At 39.7% G+C, this 26,771-nt stretch overlaps 1 protein-coding gene across 5 annotated transcripts in view; it reads right to left on the minus strand.

Moving 5' to 3' along the window:
* Nucleotides 1-13,929: 13,929 nt before the first annotated feature.
* AVL9 (AVL9 cell migration associated) overlaps nt 13,930-26,771 on the minus strand; it is a 65,923-nt gene continuing 53,081 nt past the window's right edge. For 3 of the 5 annotated variants that reach the window (XM_024991082.2, XM_024991081.2, XM_024991079.2), the window contains one exon: nt 21,562-26,114. In XM_024991082.2, the coding sequence (XP_024846850.1) occupies nt 25,999-26,114 (116 nt within the window). In that variant the 3' untranslated portion in view covers nt 21,562-25,998. Of the gene's footprint in view, nt 17,307-20,442; nt 20,943-21,561; nt 26,115-26,771 lie in introns of those variants that run through there. The other 2 variants (XM_059885886.1, XM_059885885.1) reach the window with 2 other exon arrangements.

A 26,771-nucleotide genomic window follows, 5' to 3' on the forward strand; every position in this document is an offset into this window, starting at 1 on the left:
ACAAACCACAAACTTTCCAACAATTTTGATTTGACCAAGTGGGATTTATCTTAAGAATGAATGGTTGGTTAAACATCTGAAAATCATACATGTGAACAGGATAAAGGAGAAAAATCATATAATCATTTCAATAGAAAAGTTATTCGAGAAAATCTAAGGACCATTTGTGATAAATTTTTTAAAAAGCTACTAGAACAATTTAGCAAGTTTACAGGATACAGGAACAATATATATAATTCAGCTTTGTTTTATGTATTATCAACCATCAAAATTCAAAGTAAGACATGGCAAAATATGAAAAAGGTTTATAAGTGCTAGTATCTCTAATATCTTTAAAGAGTTTTTAAAAATAAAAAGACCAAGTACCCTGTAAGAAATTGAGCTTTGAGATGAACAATAAACTTAATATATGCTGATTTTATTCATACTACGAGTAACACACAGACAATAAAACCAACACTGGGATACCATTTCTCATGTATTAGGTAAAAATCCAAAGTGGGACATACTGTTGGTCAAGAACCAGGTATGCTCACATATTCCTGATACTCATACAAATTATGGTAGTTGTGGGAGATTTGACAGTACTAGTAATCTTGATCACAATCCTAAATCTAGGGATCTCATTCAAAGAAAAAAGCATTTTTTAAAATATATGCACAAGACTTATCCTTTACAATAGCATTCATAACAGGAAAAAGACCAGAAACAACCCCAAATCCATCAGCAAATGGTTAAATCAGGAATGGTTAAATAATGTCAGATCCACCATAGATCTCCAGAACATATTACTAAGCTAAAAAAGTGGGTGTATACAGTAAAATTACATTATTTACAAAATTTGTGTTTAAAAAAGATAAATATAAACATTTTAAATGGTTAACTAGAAGGAAAGGAAAGGAACAGGATGAGGGATCAAAATATATAAATATTTTACATAATTATAAAACAAAGATTTTAAGATGAAGCTAAAGAATCTAAATTAGTATACTGGGGTGGGAGAACCCCAAAAAGGAACTTTTAATCAACTTAAAACAGTAATTTGTACATCTCTAGTGGAATAAGATTTTTTTTCCACTTAAGAAAAAAGAAAAAAATCTTTTTAACTTGTTTTAGTCATATTATTAGTGGTAATGTTGGTGTTCGTTTTCTAATACTATTGTGTGTGTACTGTGGCTAAAGCAAATGAGTAATAATCTAATCTGTTATTACTAGAATCTTCTTAGAGCTGGAATTCTCTGCAGAGGAGAAAGGAAAAACAGAAGAGGATGAGTAAAACCCTATATAAATTTACACTACATTTTATCTTAACATATTTTCTTTCTATTGAATAGGCCGTTGCTCATTGCAATAAGCAATCAATAGATGCAGAAAAAGCTTTTGACTAAATTCAATACTGATTTATGACAAAAACTCTCCAGAAAGTGGTCATAGAGGGAAACTACCTCAACATAGTAAAGGCCATATATCACAAACCCACATGAAAAACTAAAAGGTTTTTCTAAGATCAGGAACAAGATAAGGTTGTCACTCTCACCACTTTTATTCAAAATAATTTTGGAAGTCCAATCATGGCAATCAGAGAAGAAAAAAAAGGAATCCAAATTGGAAAAGAAGAAGTAAAACTTACTATTTGCAGATGATATGATACTGTACACAGAAAATCCTAAGATGCCACCAGAAAACTAGTTAGGGCCCTTCAATGAATTTGGTAAAGTTGCAAGTACAAAATTAATACACAGAAATCTGTTGTATTTCTAGACACTTAACAATGAAAGATCAGAAAGAGAAATTAAGGAAACAATCCCATTTACCATCACATCAAAAAAGAATAAAATTCTTAGGACTAAAGCTACCTAAGGAGGCAAAGGACTTTTCCTCTGAAAACCATAAAGACACTGTTAAAAGAAGATGACACAGATGGAAAGATACCATGTTCTTGGATTGGAAAAATCAAATAGTGTACTACCCAAGGTTATCTAGATTCGATGCAATCCCAGTCAAATTACCAATGGTATTTTTCACAGAGCTAGAACAAAAACAATTTTAATTTGTATGGAATCACAAAAGATCCTTAACACGCAAAGCAATCTTAGGAAAGAAAAACTGAGCTGGAGGAATCAAGCTCCCTGACTTCAGACTATGCTACAATATAGTATAGCTACAATAATCAAAACAGTATGGTATTGGCACAAAAATAGTTTAATGTGACAGAATAGAAAGCCCAGAAATAAACTCACGCAGCTATGATCAATCTATGAAAAAGAGCAGGGGAAACAACAGTCTCTTCAACAAGTACTGGGAAAACTGGACAGCTCCATGTAAAAGAATGAAATTAGAGCATTCTATAACCCCATACACAAAAATAAACTCAAAATGGATTAAAGACCTACATGTAAGACTGAAAAATATTTAAAACTCTTAGGGAACATAGGCAGAACATGCTTCAACATAAATTGTAGCAGTATCTTTTTGGATCCACCTTCTGAAAAAGTGAAAATGAAAGGTGCTCAGTTGCGTCTGATTTTTTGCGACCCCATGGACTATACAGTCTATGGAATTCTCCAGGCCAGAATACTGGAGTGAGTAGCCTTTCCCTTCTCCAGGGGATTTTCCCAACCCAGGGATCAAACCCAGGTCTCCCACGTTGCAGGCGTATTCTTTACCAGCTGAGCCGCCACCCTTTCTAATGAAAATAAAAACAAAAATAAACAAATGGGACCTATTTGAACTTAAGTTTTTGCATAGCAAAGGAAACTATAAATGAAAAGACAACCCTCAGAATGGGAAAAAATATTTTGCAACCAATATGATTGACAAGGGATTAATCTCCAAATATAGAAACAGCTCATGCAGCTCAATATAAAACACACACACACACAAACAAAAAATGGGTAGAAGAGCTAAATAGACATTTCTCTAAAGAAGACATACAGATGGCTGAAGAGCACATGAAAAAATGCTCAGCATCACTAATTATTAGAGAAATACACATCAAAACTACAGCAAGCTATCACCTGCCATGGATCAGAATGGCTTTCTTCAAAGTCTACAAACAATAAATTCTGGAGAGAGTGCAGAAAAGGGAACCCTCCTACACTTGGTGTGAATGTAAATTGGTACAACCACTGTGGGGAACAATATGGCGGTTCCTAAAAAACAGGGGACTTCCGTCGTTGTCCAGTAGTTAAGACTCCATGCCTCCAATGCAGAGGGTGTGGGTTCAGTCACTTGTCGGGAAGCTAAAACCTTATGTGCCACATGGCACAGCCACAAAAAAAAACAGAACTACCATATGATCTAGCAATCCCACTTTTGGGCATATGTGTAGAGAAAACCATAATTCAAAAAGATAGTCACTTCAATGTTCATTGCAGTACTATTTACAATAGCCAAGACCTGGAAGCAACCTAAATGTCCATCAACACAGGAATGAATAAAGATTACATATCACAATAGAATATTACTCAGCCATAAAAAGAATGAAAAAAAAATTAAAAAAGAATGAAATAATGCCATTAGCAGCAATGTGAGTGGACCTAGAGATGATCAAACTAAGAAGAGAAAGACAAATATTGTATGATATCACTTATATGTGAAATCTAAAAAAAAATTTATACAAATGAATTTATTTACAAAATAGGAATAGACCTACAGACTTCAAAAACAAATTTACAGTTACCAAAGGGGACAGGAAACGGGGAGGGATAAATTAGGAGATTGGGATTATCATATGGACATTACTATATATAAACAGATGAATCAAAAAGACTTGCTGTATAGCACAGGGAATTCTACTCAATGTTCTATAATAACCTATATGGAAATAGAATCTGGAAAAGAATAGAAATATGTATATGTATAACTGAATCCCTTTGCTGTATACCTGAAACTAACACCACATTGTGAATATACTCCAATATAAGATAAAAATTAAGTTAGAAGAAGAAGCACCTCAATTGCAAAAAAAAAAAAACAAATGTACAAAGGAGCTTAGAAGATCTTATTTTGCCAGATATAAAGAAAGCTATCAGGGACTTCCCTGGTGGTGCAGTGGATAACAATCTGCCTGGCATAGCAGGGGACATGGGTTGAATCCCTGCTGTGAGATTCCACATGCTGCAGGGTAACTAACCCAAGCGCCACAACTACAGAAAGCCATGAGTTCTAGAGCCCATGCTCCGCAACAAGAAAAGCAACTGCAGTGAGAAGCCTGAGCACAACTAGAGAAAGCATGTGTTCAGCAAGAGACCCAGCACATCCAAAAATAGATTTAAAAAAAGCTATCACAGACTATTAGAGCGTCACATCAAATGACTTTGGAACCCACTGGTCAACAAGAACCACTGACCAGACCTGACTACAGCTCCATGGGATGGGAGACACCTGGGATTCATAATTAACTAGACCCACAGGGACAGCAGGAACTGTGAACACCATTTGAACCCCCTCATCAGTTGCAGAGTGGGGACAAACTCCTGGCCCCAGGAATGTGGCCTAGTGGGGCAGAGGGGCCTGAGGCCCAAGGGCAAGTGGGCAAGAGCTAACTGCATGTGTGCGTTCCACGGTGATTCAGCATCAAGGCTCCCCAGAATCAGTTCCCAGGTCTGGCTGTGTAGGGACAGACAAGGCCACAAAAAATTAAAAGCAAACCAAAAAGCCACTGAGCAGAGAGAGGGCAGTATGAGCAACAGTAAGAATAAAAACTCCAACCAATCAAGAAGATATTTAGGCTAATGATTTGTTGAAAATTAGAGCTTCTGAATTATAACACCTTTCACTTTTATTGTGGTTAATTTTCCCTGTTATTTCTCATTGTACCAGTAACATTATTTTTAGTGGAAAAACATTAAAATACAAACAGTAGATGTATTTGAAAATATTTTCCCAATACTAATCACATATTGTATCATATATTTCCCATTTTGAAAATATTCCTCTGTGGGACAGTGCCAGCTGTTTAATGATATACAAAAGAACTTATTTTTACCCTTAATCCATGGAACTTCCTATAAAATATATCAGTGTTTTTTTTCTTGGAAATGATCTACTAAATAATCTCTTTATTGTCTTCAGAAACAAAAACATTAGCCTGAAAATTTTATTTTTATTTGCGAATATTGTACACATTCAAACATATGAAATATTAAACTCCAAATAAGAGGACTTTATATTAAAAGAAATAGCATTAATCACCTAATATAATGAATGTCAAAAATTCTATTTATGTGTTCCTGCCAAAATATGAAAGTTATTTTTAAATATTGAATTATTTCTGTGTGTCTGTAATTCAGATGTTATTCCGTATTATGTCATTCCATACCATTTTAAGTAAATAGACTTTGAGAAAATATACTGGGAGATTTTGTTTGTTTTTTTGGCCATGTGACTTGTAGGATCTCAGTACCATGACCAGGATTGAATCCAGGCCCCAGCAGTGAAGCACTGAGTCCCAACCACTGGACACCCAGGGAATTCCCTACTGGGAATATCAAACAGATGATGGCAATATTGATGAGAATGTTCAAGTATTTTACGTAAGGAAGTAAGAGGCACCGCTGCCACCATCACCCCCCAGAATCTCTATATTTCATATAAAAAGAGTTCATTGGCATTTAACTAACATTATTCTTTGTAATCTTTGAACCACAATATGCTTGAACAACAGTAAAATCTTCAGAGCAAACCAAAGCATTTTCTTCCACTAGTAGATGTAGCATTTTCAGTTTCTTTAGGAAAAAAAAAATTGATTTGACAGAAAACAAAATTTCTGTAAAGCAATTACCCTTCAATAAAAAATTTTTTAAAAAGCAAACTAATCAACACAACAAAAACTAAACACACAATCCCAAAACAGAACTTGGCATATTTCAGTGGTCCTAAATTTTGAAGTTTCTATAGTATAGAAACAAATAAAATAAAAAAATGTGATTCAACATTTAAAAATGAGGTTGAGCTTCTTTACCATAATTATACTTACTTTATAATTCAAACAATTTAATTGAAGCCATTGTTAACCCAGCCAAAACCATGAATACAACTCAAACTTCCCTTTCCCTAAGATAACTTCTTTAAAAGTTAAATATTCTTTAAAAACTCAAATCCAAGCTGTATAGGTGTAACTTGAGGAAGCAACGACTGACCTTCCAGAAACCACAGCTGTAGTTCTAAGTGATTTTGAAGCTGGGGAGCATATATGAAATCACTGTAAATTGCACATTCACATCAGTAACTTCTTGATAAAACTTTTTTCTCTGCTAATGACTAAAGAAAATAAGCAGGTACTACAGTTCAGCATTTTAAAGACTTCTATATATTTTTACAAAGATGCTTCAGACATATTATATATGTCTCACGTTCAAAATGAGACATACATTTGAGTACTTGAAAACAAACAAGGCTTGAAATGGAGTTTATGTGAAAGAACTTAGAACTCAGTTACCAAACAACTAAAAATACACAACAGATAAAAAGGAATTTATTAAACCCATTGTCTCTAACAATATAAAAATTAAATATTAAGGAATCTTTTGCTCCCATTTGGGTATATGCAGAAAAGAGAGTGTTTTAAATAGGAACCAGCATTTCTATTCAAATGCTTTCTAATGCATTTAGCAGATTTTTTCTCTTATTCCATATACCATTGGACGCTCTCATGATCAAACATCATGTCCTAAACCAAGAGAAAAGTATAAACAGATACTGACTTATTAAAAACCAATTCACCCTTTAAAAATAAAAAGCAACTGCAAAGAATATTATGTATAAAGTTCAAATACTAGTATTTAAATTTCTCTGAGGTAATTTATGCTTCAGTGGTTAAGAGAATGAAGAGATGAAGACTTCAAGATGAGAAGTTTATTAATATGGCTATTTTTATTTGCCACCCCAAGAAACTTCTGGGATCTTAGTTCTCCCACCAGAGATGAAACCCTGCAGGGCAGTAAAAGCTCCACGTCCTAACCAATGGGCCTCCAGGGGATTTCATGAGTTAATTTTTAAAGCTCACAAACAGTTGGTCATTATTAGAGTATGATAATGAATCAATTCATTTTGAAAACTAGGAAATAAAGGGAAACATTCAAGCATTTTATCCTTCCTTTTATATATAAATTGAATGATACAGTAACAAAACAGTTAAGGGCAAATTTTTTCTTTATACCATATTCTAGCTAATAAAGAAATGACAGAATTAAAGTATTGCTACTTCTCATTCCATAGTGGATCTAGGCAATAATCATCAATGGCTGCTAATATAGAAAAAGAGAAAACCAGATATGATGTTTGTAGAACAGACATATAATGTAATCTTCCTAGCTTCCCTCCCCCATCAAGTCTGAATCTGATCAAGCCTCTACACTCAGCTACCAATCTATGAAACTATAGATATTAGAGTAACATGTTAAATTACTTATATCTAAAGGATCCAATCAGCAAAATCCTGATTTTGCAAAACTGTACAGGACAGATGACTCAGTTTCTTCAACAAGTTGGAAAAAAAATACAAAATTGTAGAGGAACCTCTAAAGACTTAAAAGATTTATCAGCTAACGGCATTATGTGGACTTTATTTTGGTACCAATTCAAAGAAACAAATTAAATAGGGCTCCACACAAACACTTGTACATGGGTAATGTTATTTGCAAATAGCCAAAAATGGGTAAACAAAGTGTAGTATCTCCATACAATGGAATACTATCCAGCCACAGCAAGAACTGAAGTACTTAGTCATGCTACCACATAAATCAACCTTAAAAACTTTATACTAAGTGAAGGTATTACCACCAGGTTTGTTTTGCCAGATGCGCAGGAAGTCAAAACAGTGAGATGCAGAGGTTTGTAGCAAAAGGAGACAGGAAAACAAGTCTCCAATCTGCTTCCCTTAAGGCAAGAGTCTCAGGTATGGGATAAAGAACAAAGAAGCAGGGTGGTCTGAGGCCTGGGGAGAAAGGAAAGATGATTGGGAAAAGGTGTGATAATTGTTCTCTACAGGCATAGCAAAGCTACAGGCCTCTGCACGTTCAATACAGCACAAGCAGATGCTCCTGCGTGCCCAGGTGAAGGCCTGGTGGTCCCATCCTGACCTAAACAGCTCAGTTCAGAGCAGACACAGCTGACTTTGGCTCAACTTGAAGCAGATGCAGCTGACTCCAAGTTCCTGAAAAACAACTTGGGCAAACACGTTGTTTAGGCTACGTGCTGCTTGGGAGGACCTGAAAGTCTTAAAACCTTTGTAAGTAAAGGCAGGTGACATGGATTACATCCATGGTTTCAAAAGAAATCAGGCATAAAATGTCACATACTGTAATTATTCCCTTTATATGACATATCCAGAAAAAGCATATCCATAGAAAGCATATTAGTGGTTGTCAGGGACTGATTTGGAAATGGGAAGTAACTGCTAATGATACAGGGTTTCTTCTTGAGGTGATAAAGTAGTGGTGATGATTGTACAACTCAAAATACTATAAACCACTGGATTGAACACTTTAAAAGAGTGAACTCTGAGGCTTGTGAATTGTATCTCAATAAAAAGTACAGCATTCACGGGACACATGGAAATTTAAATACTGACTGCCTGACTGCTCAGTTGCTCAGTTGTATCCACTCTTTGTGACCCCATGGACTGTAGCCCGCCAGGCTCCTCTGTCCATGGGATTATCCAGGCACGAATACTGGAGTGGGTTGCCATTTCCTCCTCCAGGGGATCTGCTATTTGATATTATAATATATAACATTATAAGTTTATAATATTAAAAATACTCATTTTAAAGAGATACATTCCCCAAAATTGATAGATGAAATATGATGCTATAATTTGCTTATTAAATAATACAGGATAGATGGGAAATCATTATTTTGAGTAAAGATTAAGCCAGGCAAGAATCATCAAAGGATGCTGTAATGGCCCTAACCGATGTCCACCAATTCTTTGATATTCTCTGTTCAAAAGTTGAAATTTTAGGGAATTCCCTGGAGGTCGAGTGGTTAGGACTCAGTGCTTTCACTGTGGAAGGCATGGGTTCAATCCCTGGTCAGGAAAGTAAGATCCCATAAACCAATCGATGAACCCACCAAAACATAAAGAGAGAGAGGGTTGGAACTTAAAGTTGGAGCTAAATTTCCCTTCTCTGGAACGTAAGCTGGACTTGGCTCCTCACTTCTAACGAGCTGACTGTAAGTGGAAGTGAGTGTGTGGCTTCTAAGTCTAGGTCACAAGGCTTTGTCCTCTCCTTTCCCTCTTAGGGATCACTTGCTCTAGAGGAACCGAGTGCCATGCAAAGAGGATACCTAAGTGACCCTTTGGAGAGGTCCATCTGGCAGGGAACCTGAAGCCTTCTCAGTTCCCCACTGACTTCCCAGGCATGTGAACGACCCATTCTGGAAGTGGATTCTCCAGCCACAGTCAAGCCTTCAGGTGCCAGCAGCTCCTGGCCAACAGCTGGAATGTAACCTCATAAGGGGACCCTGAGCCAGGAACCATCCAGCCAAGGCAGGGCCAACATGCTGACCCACAAAAACCGTGTGAGATCATAAATATTTATCGTTTTAATCTACTAAGTTTTGGCATAACCTATTATGCAGCAACAGGTAACTAAACACAAATACTGAATGTAGGGGAAATTTTGATAAGCAGAACATTTCTGTGATCTTACAGTGCCTCCCCACAGGCTGTTTATTATTTATAAGAGAGGGGAAAAAAACAGTAATTGTACAGTGATGAAGCTGGGCAACAGCCTTGACTGGTGAAGATTACCACCACCAGTAAGGAGAGATGGGTATCATATAGCTCCCATGTGATGCTCTGAGGTCACACAGCCTCATCTAGGTAATGTTCTGGCCAAGAATGCATTTCTTGAGTCTAATCGTAAGGAAACAGCAGACAAACATCAAATGAGAAATGTCTTGTTAAAAAAAGGAAAAGAGGGACTTCCCTGGAGGTCCAGTGGTTAAGATTATGCTTCCACCGCAGGAAACACGGGTTCAATTCCTGGCTGGGGAACTAAGATCCTGAACAGTGTACAGCATGGCTCAAAAAGAAAAAAAAAAGAAAGGGAAAGGGATTCATTTTCCCAAAATGTCAATGTCATGAAAGACAAAAGCTCTGGAAATGTTCCTGATCAAAAGAGACTAACAACTAAATGTAATACCTCACCCAAAACTGGATGCTATACTGAAGGGGAAAGACACGCTCTAAGGAACACAACTGACAAAATTGGAATAAGAATAGAGTAGATCAAGTAATGAGTCAGTGTTCATTTTACTGAAGTTGATTATACCATGGTCTATTAAAGAATACCCTTATTCTTAGGAAATACACATTCAGGGATAAAGCGTTGTGACATATGTAACTTACCCTCAAATGGTTTCCCCACAAATGTCCGGGAGATAGTGAAGGACAGGGAAGCCTGGTGTGCTGCAGTACATCCGGTCACAAAGAGTCGACTTAGCAACTGAACAGCAACCAAAAAGTGTAAGGGTAGGGTGGGGGGTGGTGAGAGAGAGAAAAAAAGTACTGATGGAGCAAATGAATAAATGTTAATAATAGAGGTAAAGGGTAATGGGTTTTAAAAATATTTTCATTTTAGCAACTTGTATGTAGGTTTGAAATTATTTCCAGATAAGGACTAAAAAGATAATAGGGCCAAAATATTCTATGAGATGGAGGAAAATAAGCGAGGGTAAAGATTAAATAAGACCGACCATAAATTGATGACTACTGAAGCCGAGTGGTTTATTATAAAGAGGTTTATTATACTTTTCAATGTATTTGAGTATTCCCATAATAAAGGAAGGTAAACAGTGAGGAGATTGAACTTGAAGACCCCCCATGTCTCTTACAGTTCAATGGTCTATTTGAGTGTAGTGGATGATATATGATATAAATTTGAGTTTCCTTGGTTCAAGTTTTTCCTCCAAAAATTGGGGAAAATAATTTCTACTAGTAAGATTATTTGCTACTGTTTAGTCATTAAGTCATATGCGACTCCATGGACTGTATCCCGCCAGGCTCCTCTGTCCATGGGATTTCTCAGGCAAGAATACTGGACTGGGTTGGTTGCCATTTCCTTCTCCAGTGGAAATTCCTGGAGCTAATAATCCTATTGGGCTTCCCTTGTGGCTCCGTGGTAAAGAATCCCCGTCAATGCAGGAGACATGGGTTCAATCCCTGGCCCAGGAAGATCCACATGCTGAGGGGCAATTAAGCCCATGTGCCACAACTATTAAGCCTGTGGTCTAGAGCCCGGGAACCACAATTACTGAGCCCACGTGCCCTAGAGTCCATGCTCTGCAACTAGAGAAAAGCCCGAGCAGCAGTGAAGACCCAGTACAGCCAAAAATAGATAAAAGTTTAAAAATAGGATTATTAACGTTGTTTTACACATGTTAAAGTTGTTAGCACGTTGTCTAGCACATCCAGTTGTTCAATATGTGTCAGTAATAACTATGACTACCGGATGAATAAGTAAAATATAAAGATTAATTTCCACTTGATGGTTAAAAGATGGAGTATCGTCTCCCGAAGTTTGTTGGTAAGGAAGTAGACCTGCATAACCACGATCATTATCGGCATGAGATAGTACTGGAATAGGTTCATTTCGGGTGCTGCAGAAAGATAACGTCCTTATGATTAATTAGGTTGTTGTTATTGTTCAGTCGCTCAGTTGCGTCCGACTCTCTGCGACCCCATGGACTACAGCACGCCAGGCTTCCCTGTCCTTCACCATCTCCCAGAGTTTGCTGAAACTCATGTCCATTGAGTCAGTGATGCCATCCAACCATCTGTCTTCTGTCATCCCCTTCTCCTCCTTCCTTCAATCTTTCCCAGCAAGCAGGATCTTTAGTTGCACCATGTGGGATCTAGCTCCCTGACCAGGGATCTAACCCAGGCCCCCTGCACTGGGAGTGCAGAGTCTTAGCCACTGGACCACTAGGCAAGTCCCACTGGAGGGATCTGATAATAGAAATCTTGGTTTAGGCTTTGGATGCTGGGTGAGCATGGGCAAAACTGACATTGGTCAAGTTCACAGGAAGGGGCCTGGTTTTTCTTCAGGAATAAAGTCTTCTTCTTAAGGTCCGAGAACTGTTACTTGCTCACGTTTGGTTTTTCCTGTGCACCCCTTTACAATGGTATTTATCCCCACTTTGCTAGGGTTACATAATTATGCAGATCAGCATCGTGGGCCTTTTTCCCTGGACAGTACTTTCTGGAACTGCTAGACTTCCAGATGAGAACTGTTTATTCTGGATCAGACTTAATTTGGTCAGCTGAAGTCTCTTGGGTATGGAGAGTTTTTCTTACCCTTGGCCTACTTTTTGTGGTGCTAAATATCCTCTTACAGTTTCACCAAGTACTTTGTAACAGAAAATAGTTGAAAGCACTGCTTTCTTAGTTTCTCTGGCTGTATCACTGCATCAGTTACATGGTGCTTCTTGGTAAGTCACAACCACAGAGGAAGGAAAGGAGGGTTTTGTTCATGTCACAAGTGCCTACTATGTGCCATGCTCCTGTCCTCATGGTTCATCACAAAACTGGAACAGTAAGGATGGTGATGGAAATATATTTAGGTCCCAGCAGGGCAGAAAGGCACTGGAAGCCCGAGGCTCTAACTACCATTCAATGAGTTCTTTAGGGCTTCCCTCGTGGCTCAGTGATCAAGAATCCACATGCCAATGTAGGGGACGCAGGTTTTATTCCTGGGTTGGGAAGTTCCTCTGGAGAAGGAAACGGCAACCCACTCCTGTACTCTTGCCTGAGAAATCCCACGGACATAGGAGCCAGGTGGGCTATAGTCCATGCAGTCGCAAAAGGGTCTGATGTGACTTAGCTACTAAACAATGAGTTATTTACCTCTCTTGGTGCTTGGGTTCTGTGGCCTCCTTCAAGACACAGTTCAGAAGCAGAAAATCACCACAGGGTTATTGACCTCATAAATCAACTCATTTTTCCATGTTTCAATAGCAACGTGGGAGAAACTGAGAAAAGACACAGGGAAGAGGGAGGAGAAATGCAGGGGAAGCAAACTGGACTCCCACCTCCTTTACATGCATCACTATTCTGCACTTTGCTCTTCTCCCCGTTATCCCGTTTCCACAGTGATTGTTCTCATAGCCGTCTGATGTGACAGTGAGCAGCGAACTTATTAGTATGACACTGAACACCGTAACTCGTCCTTCCTCCTGTTGGCTGTTTCTAGTTTTGCATTTTTCATTATAATGAAAAATACAATGACAAAGAACTCCATGCACATGGCTTTTTTTTTTTTCCTTTTGGATTATCTCCTTGATATTAACTGTTAGGAATGGAATGCCAATCAGGCTTAGTGGGGATTAAGTCCGTTGACATTGAGTTAGATGCTTTCCTGATGAAGGGACAGGGTCATAAAAAGGTTCACACTTGCGTTTTTGACTGTCTTCCTTAAAAGCCCATCTCTCTTAAAGCAATGAAATAAGTGTTAGCTTAACATTCTGACACGCTTAAAAAAAAAATTCTGCTGGAGTGTGGGAACTCGATACAGTACAGGAAGCACTGAGTCATGGAGACCTAAATGAGGAACGAATAAACAGTCAAGTGCCGGGGGAGGCGTCTTCTTCAGTCAGCACCCGGAGGACTTTGTCTGAGCAGTTTCCCACCTAAGAGAAGATTGAAAACCACTAATCCTCCTCCTTCATTTTATTCAGAACACAGGCCTGGAGTTTTCTGGTTTTTTTAAAAATGTGCCCACGATCACATAACAATCCAGGACTGTACTGTCTTCAGCTTTTGGGGTTCTCAGAACAGAAATCCCCTCCCAATAAGGGAAACTCAGGTAGCGATTGGAACACAATGCAGGAGGCCCTGAGGAAAGCAGCCTGTGTGCTTCCCTGGGCCTTTCCCCTCTTCCCATCTTTTCCCCAGCTTAGAGTGATGAGAGATACCATCTTAAATCAAGTAATGGAATGCTCATTTTATTGTTATCCTGTATACCCTGGTGGCTCAGACAGTAAAGAATCCACCTACAATGCAGGAGACCCAGGTTCCATACCTGGAGAAGGGAATGGCTACCCACTCCAGTATTCTTGCCTGGAGAATTCCATGGACAGAGCAGCCTGTTGGGCTACAGTCCATGGGATGGCAATGAGTTGGAAATGATTGAGCGACTGAGCACACTCATATAACCACATAGATCAAGTGAAAATAGTCGATTTTAATCAACATTATGTTTGGACTTGAAATCTGTCACAGCTTGAAAGTGGGAAAAGCATCTTTTGGTCCCCATAGAAAACAACTTGATGTTTCTTTTCAAAATGCCTTGTTTTGTGACGTTGATATAAAGCTAACTGTACTTTCCAAACTTTACAGCTTACTTGATGGAGTATTTCATACTCCTGACTCTGGGAAGGTGACCACCTCATCCAACAGAGGTTCACAACATATAGATGAACCCTTCCTTACAGGTACTTCTTTTTCTTCCTGTATTGGCAGGGATTTCCCTCCTCCTCATTCTCTTTCCCTTAGTCTTTGTCTTCTCACCAAGGCTAATCTTGGATGGTTTCTATACTTCTCAGGTTCCTTCTGGCTTTAGCACCTCCAGAGACTGTTCACTTCTTTCTCCTCTGTCATCACTCCATATCTCTTCATAGGCCTATAGCCACTGATCCCTTCTTCTCCTGCATCACAGATCATAGGACCCCTGGTTAGACTAAAAATCTGCCCTGATCTTTACTGTCTCTACTCAAAATCTTAACATCTTCACTCAAGGAGCAGTGTGAATGTCACCTCATTCTCACTCCTGTGAATGTCACAGGAAGCCTTCTCTGATTGTTCCAGTCATGGCACTTTATTGGACCTCTCAAGATATTCATCACTCTTTTTAATATCAAAATTTTGAGCAGATCTCTTCTTGTCTCCTGGACCCTTGAACAGCACTTCACCCATAGTTAAGTGGTTTTGTGACTGAATCTTGACTTATTCCCACTGGAGCTGTGCAGAGGGTAGCTATGTTTTCAGCTGTCAAGTTGTAGGTTATCACATTTTTCTGTCTATTGTGTGGAGCATTTCAGTTCTCTAGCACCTTGTACTTATTTGGTACATACTCTGGCTCTCTGACATATAGGCTTTTACGAGCTGAGGCCCAGCTCCCATAAACAACATTGTCCATTAGGAATCCCATTCCACATTCCCTGAGAATTGTATCAGAAACTTTGGAAATACAATCTGCTCTTACAGAATAGCCTGTAAGAACAGAATTCTGGGAGAATAGTCACTGAATTTAACCTGATAACCTAAAAGGAAACAGAAAACATGTTTTCCAACTAGAGAAGTAGCAACTAGCATCCTTCTTTTCCAAGGAGACCCAAGAGGAAAAATCCTAAGGATTCTTTAAGTCCAGATGCTCAAAGGAGTGGAATTAAATGGCACACAAAATAAAAATGTTTTAAACCTCGAGTCTCAAAATGCACAATCTATCACCAATGGAAAAACGCACTTTAAAATATGATTGTTGTAAAATATAAGATTTAAAAATTTCAGTCCTGCTGGCCTTGGGCTTTTAAATAACCATAAAGTGGGTGACACAGACAAAAAATACTCATTTATCTTCATCTGTTAAAACCTTACCTGAGAATTTCCATTTCTAAGGCATTTAGAGGGAGTGAATGATCTTTTGAGGGCACTGAGGCTTTGGTGTCTAAGAGACGATCTTGTACAAAGAACCAATTCAGGATCTCTGCAGCCGAGGCCGGTGCCCTGTAACTTCTGTCTCGGTGGTTTCCAGGAAGTGCTGCTGGGTGACTGTTTCCTAGGGCAGAGCCAAGGGGCAGGTGGAAAGGCTACTTCTCAGATTCTCTTCTGTCCTACTTTGGGCTAATCATTCATCAGAGAACATGGTTCATCTGGTAACGTTGACCAGAATCAAAATTCCATGGATTAGACTGAATATAAATCAAAGTCCAGATGTTAACCACAGATGGACTTTTTGAATACACGAAGTATATCCTTCCTGCTGGTAAACTAAAAAGAGCGTTGCACCCAGGTTTAAATATATCCACACAGCAGTGGTGGCAAGTGTCTCTTGGGTCTCTCTTTTGCCAAAAAGGAGTAACTTCAATGGGGACTTCTCTGGTGGTTCAGTGGTTAAGACTGAGCACTTCCACTACAGAGGGTGCGAGTTCCAACTCTGGTAAGGGAACTAAGATCCATGGCCAAAAAAGGTAACAACTGATGCTGAAGAGTCCTCTATGCTCTCCTGGCACTGCCCACAGTCACTTTGGAGTTGCTTTTCATTCACAAGCCCCTAAATGCTGGGTGCCCAAGCCAGAATGAACTTTTTCAAATGCAGCATCCTGCCACTTGCTCTTAGGAAGCCCTTTAAGGTTTTCCACTGGCCTTTTAGAGCAAGTCCACCCCCCTTTGCCAGGCTGACAGGGATCTCTTTTTCCTGGTCTGGGCTTAGCCTCATCTCTTGCTCAGCTCTCCTTGCCATTTATGTTCTAGCCACACCAAAGTACATCTGCTGTCTCCCAGTCTTTGCCTATGCTGTTCTCCTAAGGCCCTGGAGCTCTCTGTATCTTACAGCTTCTTCCTCTAAACCCACCTCACTCCTAAAACCATCACAGTCTTCAGGGGAAGAAACATCTACAAGTGCGTGTGTGCTCAGTCGTATCTGACTCTTTGCAACCCCATGGACTGCAGCCCACCAGGCTCCTCTGTCCATGGGATTTCCTAGGCAAGAATAATGGAGGAGTTGCCATCTCCTCCTCCAGGGGATCTTCCCAACCTAGGGACTGAACCAGCGTCTTTTGTGTCTCCTGCATTAGTAGCCAAGTTCTTTACCAGCTGAGCCAACATCTACTCAATCTGTAAAAAAGCAGCTGGCCGCCATGCTGTGGTCAAGCTGGGCTGGGCTTTGACCCTTGACCTGGCCTTTACCATCCATGGTAACCATCCATGGTAACTGTCCATCTCCCCCTGCTATGTGTGGGGCATGTACTGTGTGTGTACACAGTAGGCACTCAAATACTTGCTGGGAAGAAGGTGGTATTTAAAATGCAGTATGAGGGACTTGCGTTAGTTTTGAGAGTGATTTCCCAGGGCAAGTCAAATATGTGTACATCTTGGATCTCTGGAGCCTAGTATGCATCTCTGCTACAGTGTTAGAAGTCCTTATTGCTAGTGGCTTCTCTGGACAGTTATGGACACACTGGACATTATGTGGTTGTTAGAATTGGAGAACATCTGCCTTTCAAAATTTAAAAAAAAAAAAAAAAAGGATTCCTTCCTCCATCTTCATAAACTTATACTTAGGCGAAGTTCTGCAAAGGACCTGTAACAAAATGAGAAAAATATGGACAAATTAAACTAGTATAACACAAAGAGTTAATTATTTGATTCAAAGGGTTCTCCTTTACTCTGACCTATGCTCTTCTCATGTTTTGGTATCAAAATGTCTTGGTAAGAAGTGACAGTGATAAGAGAAAGACCAATATTATATGACATTGCTTATATATGGAACTTAAAAAAAATGATACAAATAATTTATTTATAAAACAGAAGTATTCACAGAGACATAGAAAACAAAGCTATGGTAACCAAAGGGGAAGGGGAGGGGGGAAGGATAAATTAGGAGTTTGGGATTAAAATATACACACTACTGTATATAAAATAGATAACCAATAAGGATCTACTGTATAGCGCAAGGAGCTCTACTTCATATCTTATAATAACCTATAATGGCAAAGAGTATAAAAAATATAACTGAATCACTTTGCTGTATACCTGAAACTAACAAACACACTGTAAATCAATATATTTCAATAAAGATTTTTTAAAAAACCAAAAATAAATAAAGAGTCTTACTCAGCAAAATAAGAAGTGCCAAGACTTTCTAGTCATACTGGGTAAGGAAGAGAGGGTGGGGATTGGGAAAGAAATTTCAGGTAGAGAAATTCTTTAAGTATGAAAAGGAAAACTGATACACTAGAAGATTACAGAGAATATCCTTATGACCTTGAGGTAGAAAAAAAATTTCTTAAGTGAAACACAAAAAGATAGGATTTCCTCTAATCTTAAGAGGAAAGATAAAAGTTTGACTACATTAAGAACTTGATTCAGCAAAAGAGACCATAAAGAATGAAGGTAAGCCACAGAACAAGAAATCTGCAATATAGTGAAGAATAGTATCCAGCAATCCCTAACAATATATATCTATAGACAGACATATACACACATACACACTCAAGCAAATAAGAAACAGATAGACTAATAGAAAAACGGGTAAAAAACAAATAGGCATTTCCCCAAAGTGGAAATCTGAACAATCAATCAATAAATAAAAAAGTACTCAATTTTACAACAAGGAAATGCAAATTAAAACCCACAGTGAGATACCATTTTACACTCACCAAATCAGGAGAAATTTAAATTCCTGATGATACCCAAGCACTGGGGACGATGTGTTCTCATGCCCTGCTGGTGGGAGGGTAAATAGCACCATCTCTTTGAAAACAAGTTGACATTAACAAAAAAGTTTAGAGGGATACATATTTCCATGCCTCCAGTTTCATTCCCACATTTATCCCCTACAGAAAACGCGCATTAGGTGCACTGGAGGTGTATTCTAGAAGGGTCAGAGAAGCACTGATCCTCACGAAAACCTCAAACTGGAAATGGCCAACGCCTACCCACAGTAGAGGGGATAACTGTGCAGCTGTACAGTGAGACAGCTTAGGAAGCAGTGAAAGAGAATGATCTCCTAAAACCAAAATTAGGCAGAAAAAGACAATACCAATGAGGTGATTCCATTTATACATGTTCAAAGATCAAAACAATGCTTTGTGTATATATACATAGGAAGAAGGAGGTAGAACTATAAAGAAATAATTATCTCCAAAATCAGAGAACCAAATATCTCTGGAGGAAGAATTATGCTCTGGGAAAGACACAAAGGATGGGGCGTTTTAGGTGCTGGCAATACCCTATTTCCTCCCTGGGCATCGGTTGTATGACTGGTTAATCTTAATGTACACGTTTCTTTCCAGATGTATATCTCACACTTAATTTGCCATCCCTTTCTTAAAGTTTTGCTAGCTGAAAATCTCCAAAACTGGGAAGCATCTATTTGTGTTGGTGCTCAATAAAGGCATCACGGACTCGATGGGCACAAATTTGGGCAAACTCTAGGAGATAGTGGAGGACAAAGGAGCCTGGCATGCTGCAGTCCATGAGGTTGCAAAGAGCTGGACGTGACTTAGCAACTGAACATCAACAATAAAAGCTGAGTCCAAGTATTTTAGAAAGAACTTAGGTTAGCCCCAGGGGAGACTTTGAGGAACACAAGAGGGGTTGAAGCTGACGTTCAGTTAGTGTCTAGCTGACGTTCAGTTAGTGTCTACAGGGCTTTTCTCAATGCTCATCCAACGGCTAGAGGGAAGGAAAGTGTCATCACAGCAAAGGTGTCAGTTAGCCGGGGGCTTGTGGAGGCCAGGGGGTCACTGGAGAAGCTCAGGACATTACTGTGTGGCAGACACTGAGTGCCAGATTTAGGAATCTGGATTTAATTCTGTAGACAGTTAAGTAGACTTGAAGGATTATCATGTAGCAAGGAACAATTAAAAATACCCTAAAGTCTTAGGGAGATGAATCTGGGTGTGAGGGGTAGGGTGGACTGGAAGTAGGGAAACCAGTAAGGTGCAGGCATAATGGACCAGGAATGATGGAAGTGAGGGCTTCCCCAGTGGCTCAGCGGTAAAAAATCTGCCACAATTCAGAAGACATAGGACATAAATTCAATGCCTGGATTGGGAAGACCCCTTGGAGGAGGGCATGGTAACCCACTCCAGTGTTCTTGCCTGGAGAATCCCATGGACAGAGGAGCCTGCCGGGCTATACAGTCCACAGGGTCGCAGTTAGACACGACTGAAGTGACTGAGCACACATGCACAATGGAAGTGAAGTTAGAATGAGATGGAACACAGATGAGTTACTGAGGAACAGTGAGAACTCAGTGACTGAACAAACTTTCAAAAACTTATTTTCTGTCCTTCCCAGCCCTTCCATTCTAAAGTTAACGAGAGAGATTCTGCTTTACAAGGATGAGTGACCAGAACCACATAAGGTCAGAAGAGGACTAGCAGACACTGACTTGATGCTGAGAGCCTGACTGAAGGCCTCAACATTCTCTGCAACTACTTGAGAGTATTGCCAGGGAAGGGGTGGCAGCAGCGGAGCCTTTTCAGCAGCAGTAGAGTTGTTTGACTAGCAAGTTTTAAACTTTTCATTATGAAAATTCTCAAACATATACAACACCAGAATAGTCTAACAAACTCCTGTGTACTCATCACCTGGCTTCAACAATGATTAGTATCTTATCAAGTGACTTGCATCATTTTCCCCACAGTCCACAGCTCTGGGCCCCAGGAGTGAAGCTAGGTCCAGTGAAGGATAAAACCTACATTTAGAAATATATGACTTAGTTTTTGTATTCTGTGGGGATGTCAGTGGTTCCAAAAATAGGTATATACATGGGATCAAGAGCAACAAGTATGACCATTCAGTTCTCCTACCCCAGAGGCTCCCAGCCTGACTCCATAGTCATACAACGCATGTTACCTATGCTGATGACTAGACCTTAGCCATCTTGACTGGAGTGGATCAGTCATGTGACATGAAAGTCGAAGGCCAGTTGGCGGTTTGTTGATTGTAAACTTGGGACAGATCAGTTGTTACTGAGCAGTTCCCTGAGCCTGTGATTACTGCAGGAGGAGGGAAGCCCTTCACAATGGGTGAGTCCTTGGAAGAAACTGGCTCTATAATCATGCTCCTTCTAGATGTTGCCAGATTTGTTGATTATATCTCCCATCCTATGAGAATGAACGCCAGGCAACGCTGATCCAGGAGACGAAGGGGGACCATCCTCTCACCATGGCAGAGCCTGAAGTGTAGGTCCCTGGGAAGGCAGGTCCTAGGAAAAGGGGAGATGCCAGTAGTGTCGAGCTCTACTGCCTCAGTCACCTTGTCAGATCCAGGCAGCAATGGTCCACGTTGTAAGAACACTGGTACCTTAAACTTAATCCTGCACTCAAGGAAGTGCCCATTCCCGGGAGGGCAAAGAAACTTGTCTCCTTCTTTGAAGCTGTTTTGCAAAACAGCTGTAAGGAAAGAAACCATGGTACATGGAAATACATATGAAAATGTGTTAGGAGTCCTCAGTGGCAATGTCAAGGCTATTTTGAAGCTCACCAGTCCAGATGGAAAAATGAGTTGCTTGCGACAATGCCCCTGTCCCCTGGGGATTTCTGTCAGTGCGCATGTGACAAGATGTTCTTGCATGACCAAGCTCTGTTTGGCGGTATGCTGTGTAGCCCCAGGTTCTGAACATTCTTGCTGCAAGGGTAACCACCTCACAGACTCAAGTACCACCATAAGTAATTTCAAAACGACAGAGAAATGAGCAACGAGTCCTCTAGTTCTGCTAGTTTCCTAATAAACGAAGCTGGCCCTTCTGTGCATTGGTGAAACAGGCCAGAAACCACACAGAAACATGAAGGGTACTTCTAAGAAGACAGACCAAATACACTGTATGCAGGACAAACAGGATAATTTATTCTCATTTTTCCTTAAAAGAAGGATACAGTAGAAGTTTTATAATTCAGTATGATTAGACGTGATTTATAATTTTAACATAAAAAAAAATGACAACAGAAACAAATAACTAGTACAAATTATAAAACTAACAGAGCAAAGAGAAACTACCTTTCTGATCGGAACATGTACCACAGCTATACTCCCTTAGAAAACTTTCTAAGTTTTCTAAGCTAAAACTTCTTAGAAAGGGATCGGAGGAAAGCCTTTAATCTCAAGTATTTAAACTATTCCTGTACCCACTAAATGTTTTCAACAACTTGTTAATCAAGTGCTTCCTAAATTTAGGAACCAGTGACCAAGTGGCCTGAAATAAGTCTTGATCTTATCTTTCCAGCTATAAATTATTACTATTTCAAGAAAACAAAATATTTTCTAAGCAACGTTAAGTTTTCTAAAAACTTCAATTACCTTTTCTGGCTCAGTACCTGCCTGACTGAAATGTTCAAATGTTCATATTGCACACAAAAAAATTTGAGCAGCATACTATATGAGTGTGAGAAGCTGATGAATATTAAGATTGAGGAAACTCCCTAATGAGTCACATTTACATGATTTAAATATATACTTTCTATATCTTTAATTAATATAAGTAAAAAGGTAATCTTTAGAACAGCACAGAAATACAAATGCATTAGTTTTATAAAATATATTCAACCCCTTATACGTGCAACAATCTTTTAATTTTGGAGCTGCCACATAAGGGAGCTAGTTTCTTCTCCTTCATATGAAAGCAGGAAGTCATGTGTACAAAGTTATTTATGTGAGAAGAATAAAGAAACACATTCCTTTTCTTTGTCCTTGACAAATATTTATGGAATGTTGGGAATTATGAAAAAACAATTCCAATGTTACGAAGCCCAAAGACTTGGAATGAAAAAACTCCTAGCAACACATTGCTCTACGTGGAATGAGACAATCTTCTAGAAACTAGGGCTGCGTTCTCTATCTTGTTTAGAGGGTACCACAGAACTGGGTGGGCAGACTGAATGCCGTGCCGCTCTGAATACTCTGGCCACACAGTCAGAGCACGCCAGTGTCAATACCATCTCCAAAGTCCCAGCCAACTCCCCAATAGAATAACAGGCCACATTCATCGGCTACCATCCTAACAGGCTACTTTCCAAAACTGCTGAAGCAGGTAATAGTTCAAGGGTTCAGGATTAGTCCACTGGCCCCTCCAAGAGCTGGGTGTTCCTAAACTCATCACCACACCTCAGGGAAAATGGCCACTGGCTTGAACTTCCACTAAACCAAACCAAAATTTGCCTGCCAGGGAGACAAAGTTTCATTTTACAGCTTGTAACTAGCAGATGAAAAACCTAACTTCTTCATTAAAGAACTTGTGCATCCTTTAGCATATTAAATACTGCTCCCAAAATACTTTCATGCAGACTTTAAGAACCTGTCTCTCAGCTTTGCAACAATAAATGTCTCATCTCTCCCTTCAAAGTTTGTTTCCTCCTTGCCTTTCTAAGTAAATTATCCTTAAAAAAAATTCAATGTTTAATATAGGACTCAGAAAGCAAGATAAGATTGAGGAGATCAGGTTATATGCTCTGGTCTGCTGCCCAAGGATATTACTGCTGTGTTTCTTAAAGGAAAAAGTGGAAGAGAATTGTTTTAGGGTCGGAGGGCTGGCAAATCACTAACGGATTTGGGGATAGACTATTCATCCTGGTTACAAGAGCCAATGCAAATACAAAATAACCACAAGCCACACTTCGACAGGCAACTTCTTCTATTCATTAGCCTGGGACACTTGGGGCAGCTTTAGCCCTCTTTCCCTTACCTATGTCATCGTCATTACAGTGCCTAGTAGGAATTAAAGCCAGCCAGGGACTTTTTCCAAGCACTATCTTTAAGTCACCTGGATAGCAGAGAAGTGTCCACCAAGCTGTGGATGCAGTCTGTGTGCCTGGCGCACTCTGAAAAAGCCTGGCTGACCCTAGCTCCCTCAGGCCTACTTAAAACACTCAGTTCTCAGACGAAAGCACTGTGTGGCCAAGCAAAGCACTCATCTTTACCAGTGAGATGTCCACAGACGGCCACATCCGTGCTGGCTGCTACGGCTCACAGAGCCAGTGACTGGAGGAAGCTACTGTTTCCATGCTGCCGCTGGGCGGAGCCCAGAATCCAAACCTGAAGCGCAGGCCCCCAGGACCAGGGGCCAGGCCTCCTGCCTCTCCCTGTGCTGGCTGCCCTGGGGCCCCGCCAACAATGTGACAGCCTGCACTCCCTGAAGACCCCCCTACCTCCTAGAACCTGAAAGAATAAATATAGTTATGGTCTTTTGACCGTCTCTATGACAGAAGTTCTATCTTCTGAAATATTCATTTTATGTTGAAAGCCAGTTTAATGACCACTGTAAGGGTAGAACTCTTAACTGGAAACGTGAAGAGAAAGTTCCATTAAGGTGTGCATTAAAATGGGGAGTGATAGCAAAGCAAAGTTAAATTTTATGTAACTATTTTTATTTCAATGGGATTCCAAAGTGGACTGGGCTGCTTTGAATGACAAGAGATGAGAATTCACCCCAATCATACCAAATCAAACAAACTAAAGGATGAACCAGCAGCATGCTGGCTGACCCTCACAGCACTATGAACGCTATCTGATGCACTATCATACTCTAGCCAATGACGCGCCCTCATGAAACAACGAGATGTTCGTCTCAGTGCAACTTTAAAGTACCTTTTAAAACTTTTGTTCGGTACTACCTTCTTCTCTTCAAACAGTATTTTCCTGAGAAAGCTTTCCTAGAAGTAAAATTAATGTTTCCCACAATAAGCCCTTTATCATCAATGAATTCTTAAATTATTATACTCAAAGGGAAGTATGCTTTAGGTTTGTAGGACTTGTGTTAAAACACAAATTGGAAAATTCAGGGATATTTGGATTATGTCCCTATGCTTCATTTCACACACCCCAGTAGTGCTTCTTACACAAACATTTCTTAAAGGATAAATCAAATATAATCAAGAGTCCCCCTCCCTAATTAGGCCCCTGATTTTCTCAATACTTGTCACATCAAATGTAGATTATATTCACAATGTATTTCCCAAGTATCTTTTGTTACTGAAAAAGCAGTCTGTCGCCTGTAAGTACTCCCTGAGAACACCCAATCAGAGTCCCCTTGAAAAGCAAATGAGAGCTGAGCCTGGCAGCTACATGAGGTCTAGATGTGTAAAAATCTTCAGTTGTGAGCACACCTGTGTCTAACATGAACCCAGATGTCCTTCACAAAACATGACTAATGTCATGGCTGAAGTTTTTCTTCTCTCGCTTTTCTAAATGTGAGCCAAGATGAGAATTCTATTTAATATTTACAGATCATCTTTTCTTTTGTAAATGCTTTTGGAAGGGGGTAGACATTGATTACATGAGGATTTTCTATCAGGGAAGGAGGAAGGCCAAGTGCCTCGAAAAGCTTCATGAAGAGTAAGACTGAGAAAAAACCTGTTAAATCTGTAAACACCCAATGGAAAACCGTCCAAAAGAAGAAATAGAAGGCACAAACTTCGGGTTAAAAAACGCATGTAAAGATTGCAACGTTACTACAGTCAACAGAACCCACCTAGGTCCTTAAAAATCTTGCCCTAAATACACAGTTAAACTGTTTCAACTCTGCTGTAACCATCACCATGCTCATTCTTTGCACATCTACTTGAACAATTAGGAAGAGGAGGAAAGCACAGTGACACTCCTTGACACCTCAAAGCAAGTGTGTAGGGTGGGAAAAGGATACATTAAAATCACAAAACATTCCATCCTCAGAACTACCACTTCTGACTTCTATGTTCCAGGAGGAAGTGAATGACAAATTTGTTTTGTAGGTAAAGAACCCACAAACAAAAAAATCCTTATATAACTCAGCAAAATAACAGCAAAGGGTTGGATTGTATGGCCCCTCCACGCTATCAGAACATTTTAGGGCTCACTTTAGAGAAATTAAAATAGTAATATAAATTAATCTTAGCACATATAAATATCCATCTGGATATTCAAACAGCAACAACAGAACAAAACTTACATCAAGGAGAAACTTTTCTAAAGTAAACAAATGTATAATGTCAGAACTCAAAATTCATTAGAAGGTTCGCTGTGTGTTTTAATCAGGCTCAGACTGAAATAAACGTAGTCAATTTAAACCCCAACCTGGGAAGCCGTCCCGGCTGCGGTTGTGGTTTTCATCTTTTCAGTGTCCCATGACATTCATTTAGATAGAGGGCAACCGTCCATGTAAACAGTTCGACCTATTGGTCCCCTGCTGTGGACCTGCAGCCGATGAAGAGGAACAGTCTGGGAGCAACAGACAGACAGGGGACGCTTAAAACTTAAGAAAGCGACAGCAGCTTCTGGGTGGCTTGCTCGGCTCAGGGTTTCCCGTCAGGCAGCTCAGTGAGACTCTGTGGAGTGGAACTGGTGAAAGTAGAAAGCCATGAAGACATAGCTGTCTTCGCACTGGAAAAAGCTCCTCCAACCGACTGGCCTGAGTGGAAAGGAGGGGAAAAACAGAAGGAAAATGGTCTTCACTTCTGTTAGGAGACACTGAAAAAACCAATGCTACTTAACTGCAACACACTGATATGTTAATAGGTAGTGCAATAAAATTGACACTTGTGGTTTCAAAATAATCCCTTACCATGGGAATGTCTAAGAGGAACCTGACTGGGTATAAGATACTGCTCTCCTAAGTATTTTGAAAGTCTTTGGGAAACTTTTCCCAGGCTAGTGGTTCTTAAACGTCTTGGAGAGCTAAAAACAAACAAAAAAACACAACAAAACAAAACCAAACTTCTATGTGCTCTCTGTAACCCAAATCCAAGTTTATAACTGAAAACCACCTACAAGAAAGAGTTGTTAGGCTGCTTAGGGAAATTTGTTATTGTCATCTAAAATCATGTTGCATCACAGGACTTCCCTGGTGGTCCAGTGGTTGGAAATCTGCCTTACAAAGCAGGAGAAAACGGGTTTGATCCCCCATCGGGGAACTGGCATTCCACATGCCTCGGAGCAACTAAGCCTATGCGCCACAACCACAGAAAAGCCTGCAGCGCTGCAAGACAGGCCCGAAGCGCTCAAATAAATAAAATAAATAACCATGGTGCACCAAATTAAAACATACAGAGCTCTACCTGCCTGAGGT

This window comes from Bos taurus, chromosome 4 (genome assembly GCF_002263795.3).
Source record: "Bos taurus isolate L1 Dominette 01449 registration number 42190680 breed Hereford chromosome 4, ARS-UCD2.0, whole genome shotgun sequence".
In the NCBI taxonomy this organism is placed as follows: domain Eukaryota; kingdom Metazoa; phylum Chordata; class Mammalia; order Artiodactyla; family Bovidae; genus Bos; species Bos taurus.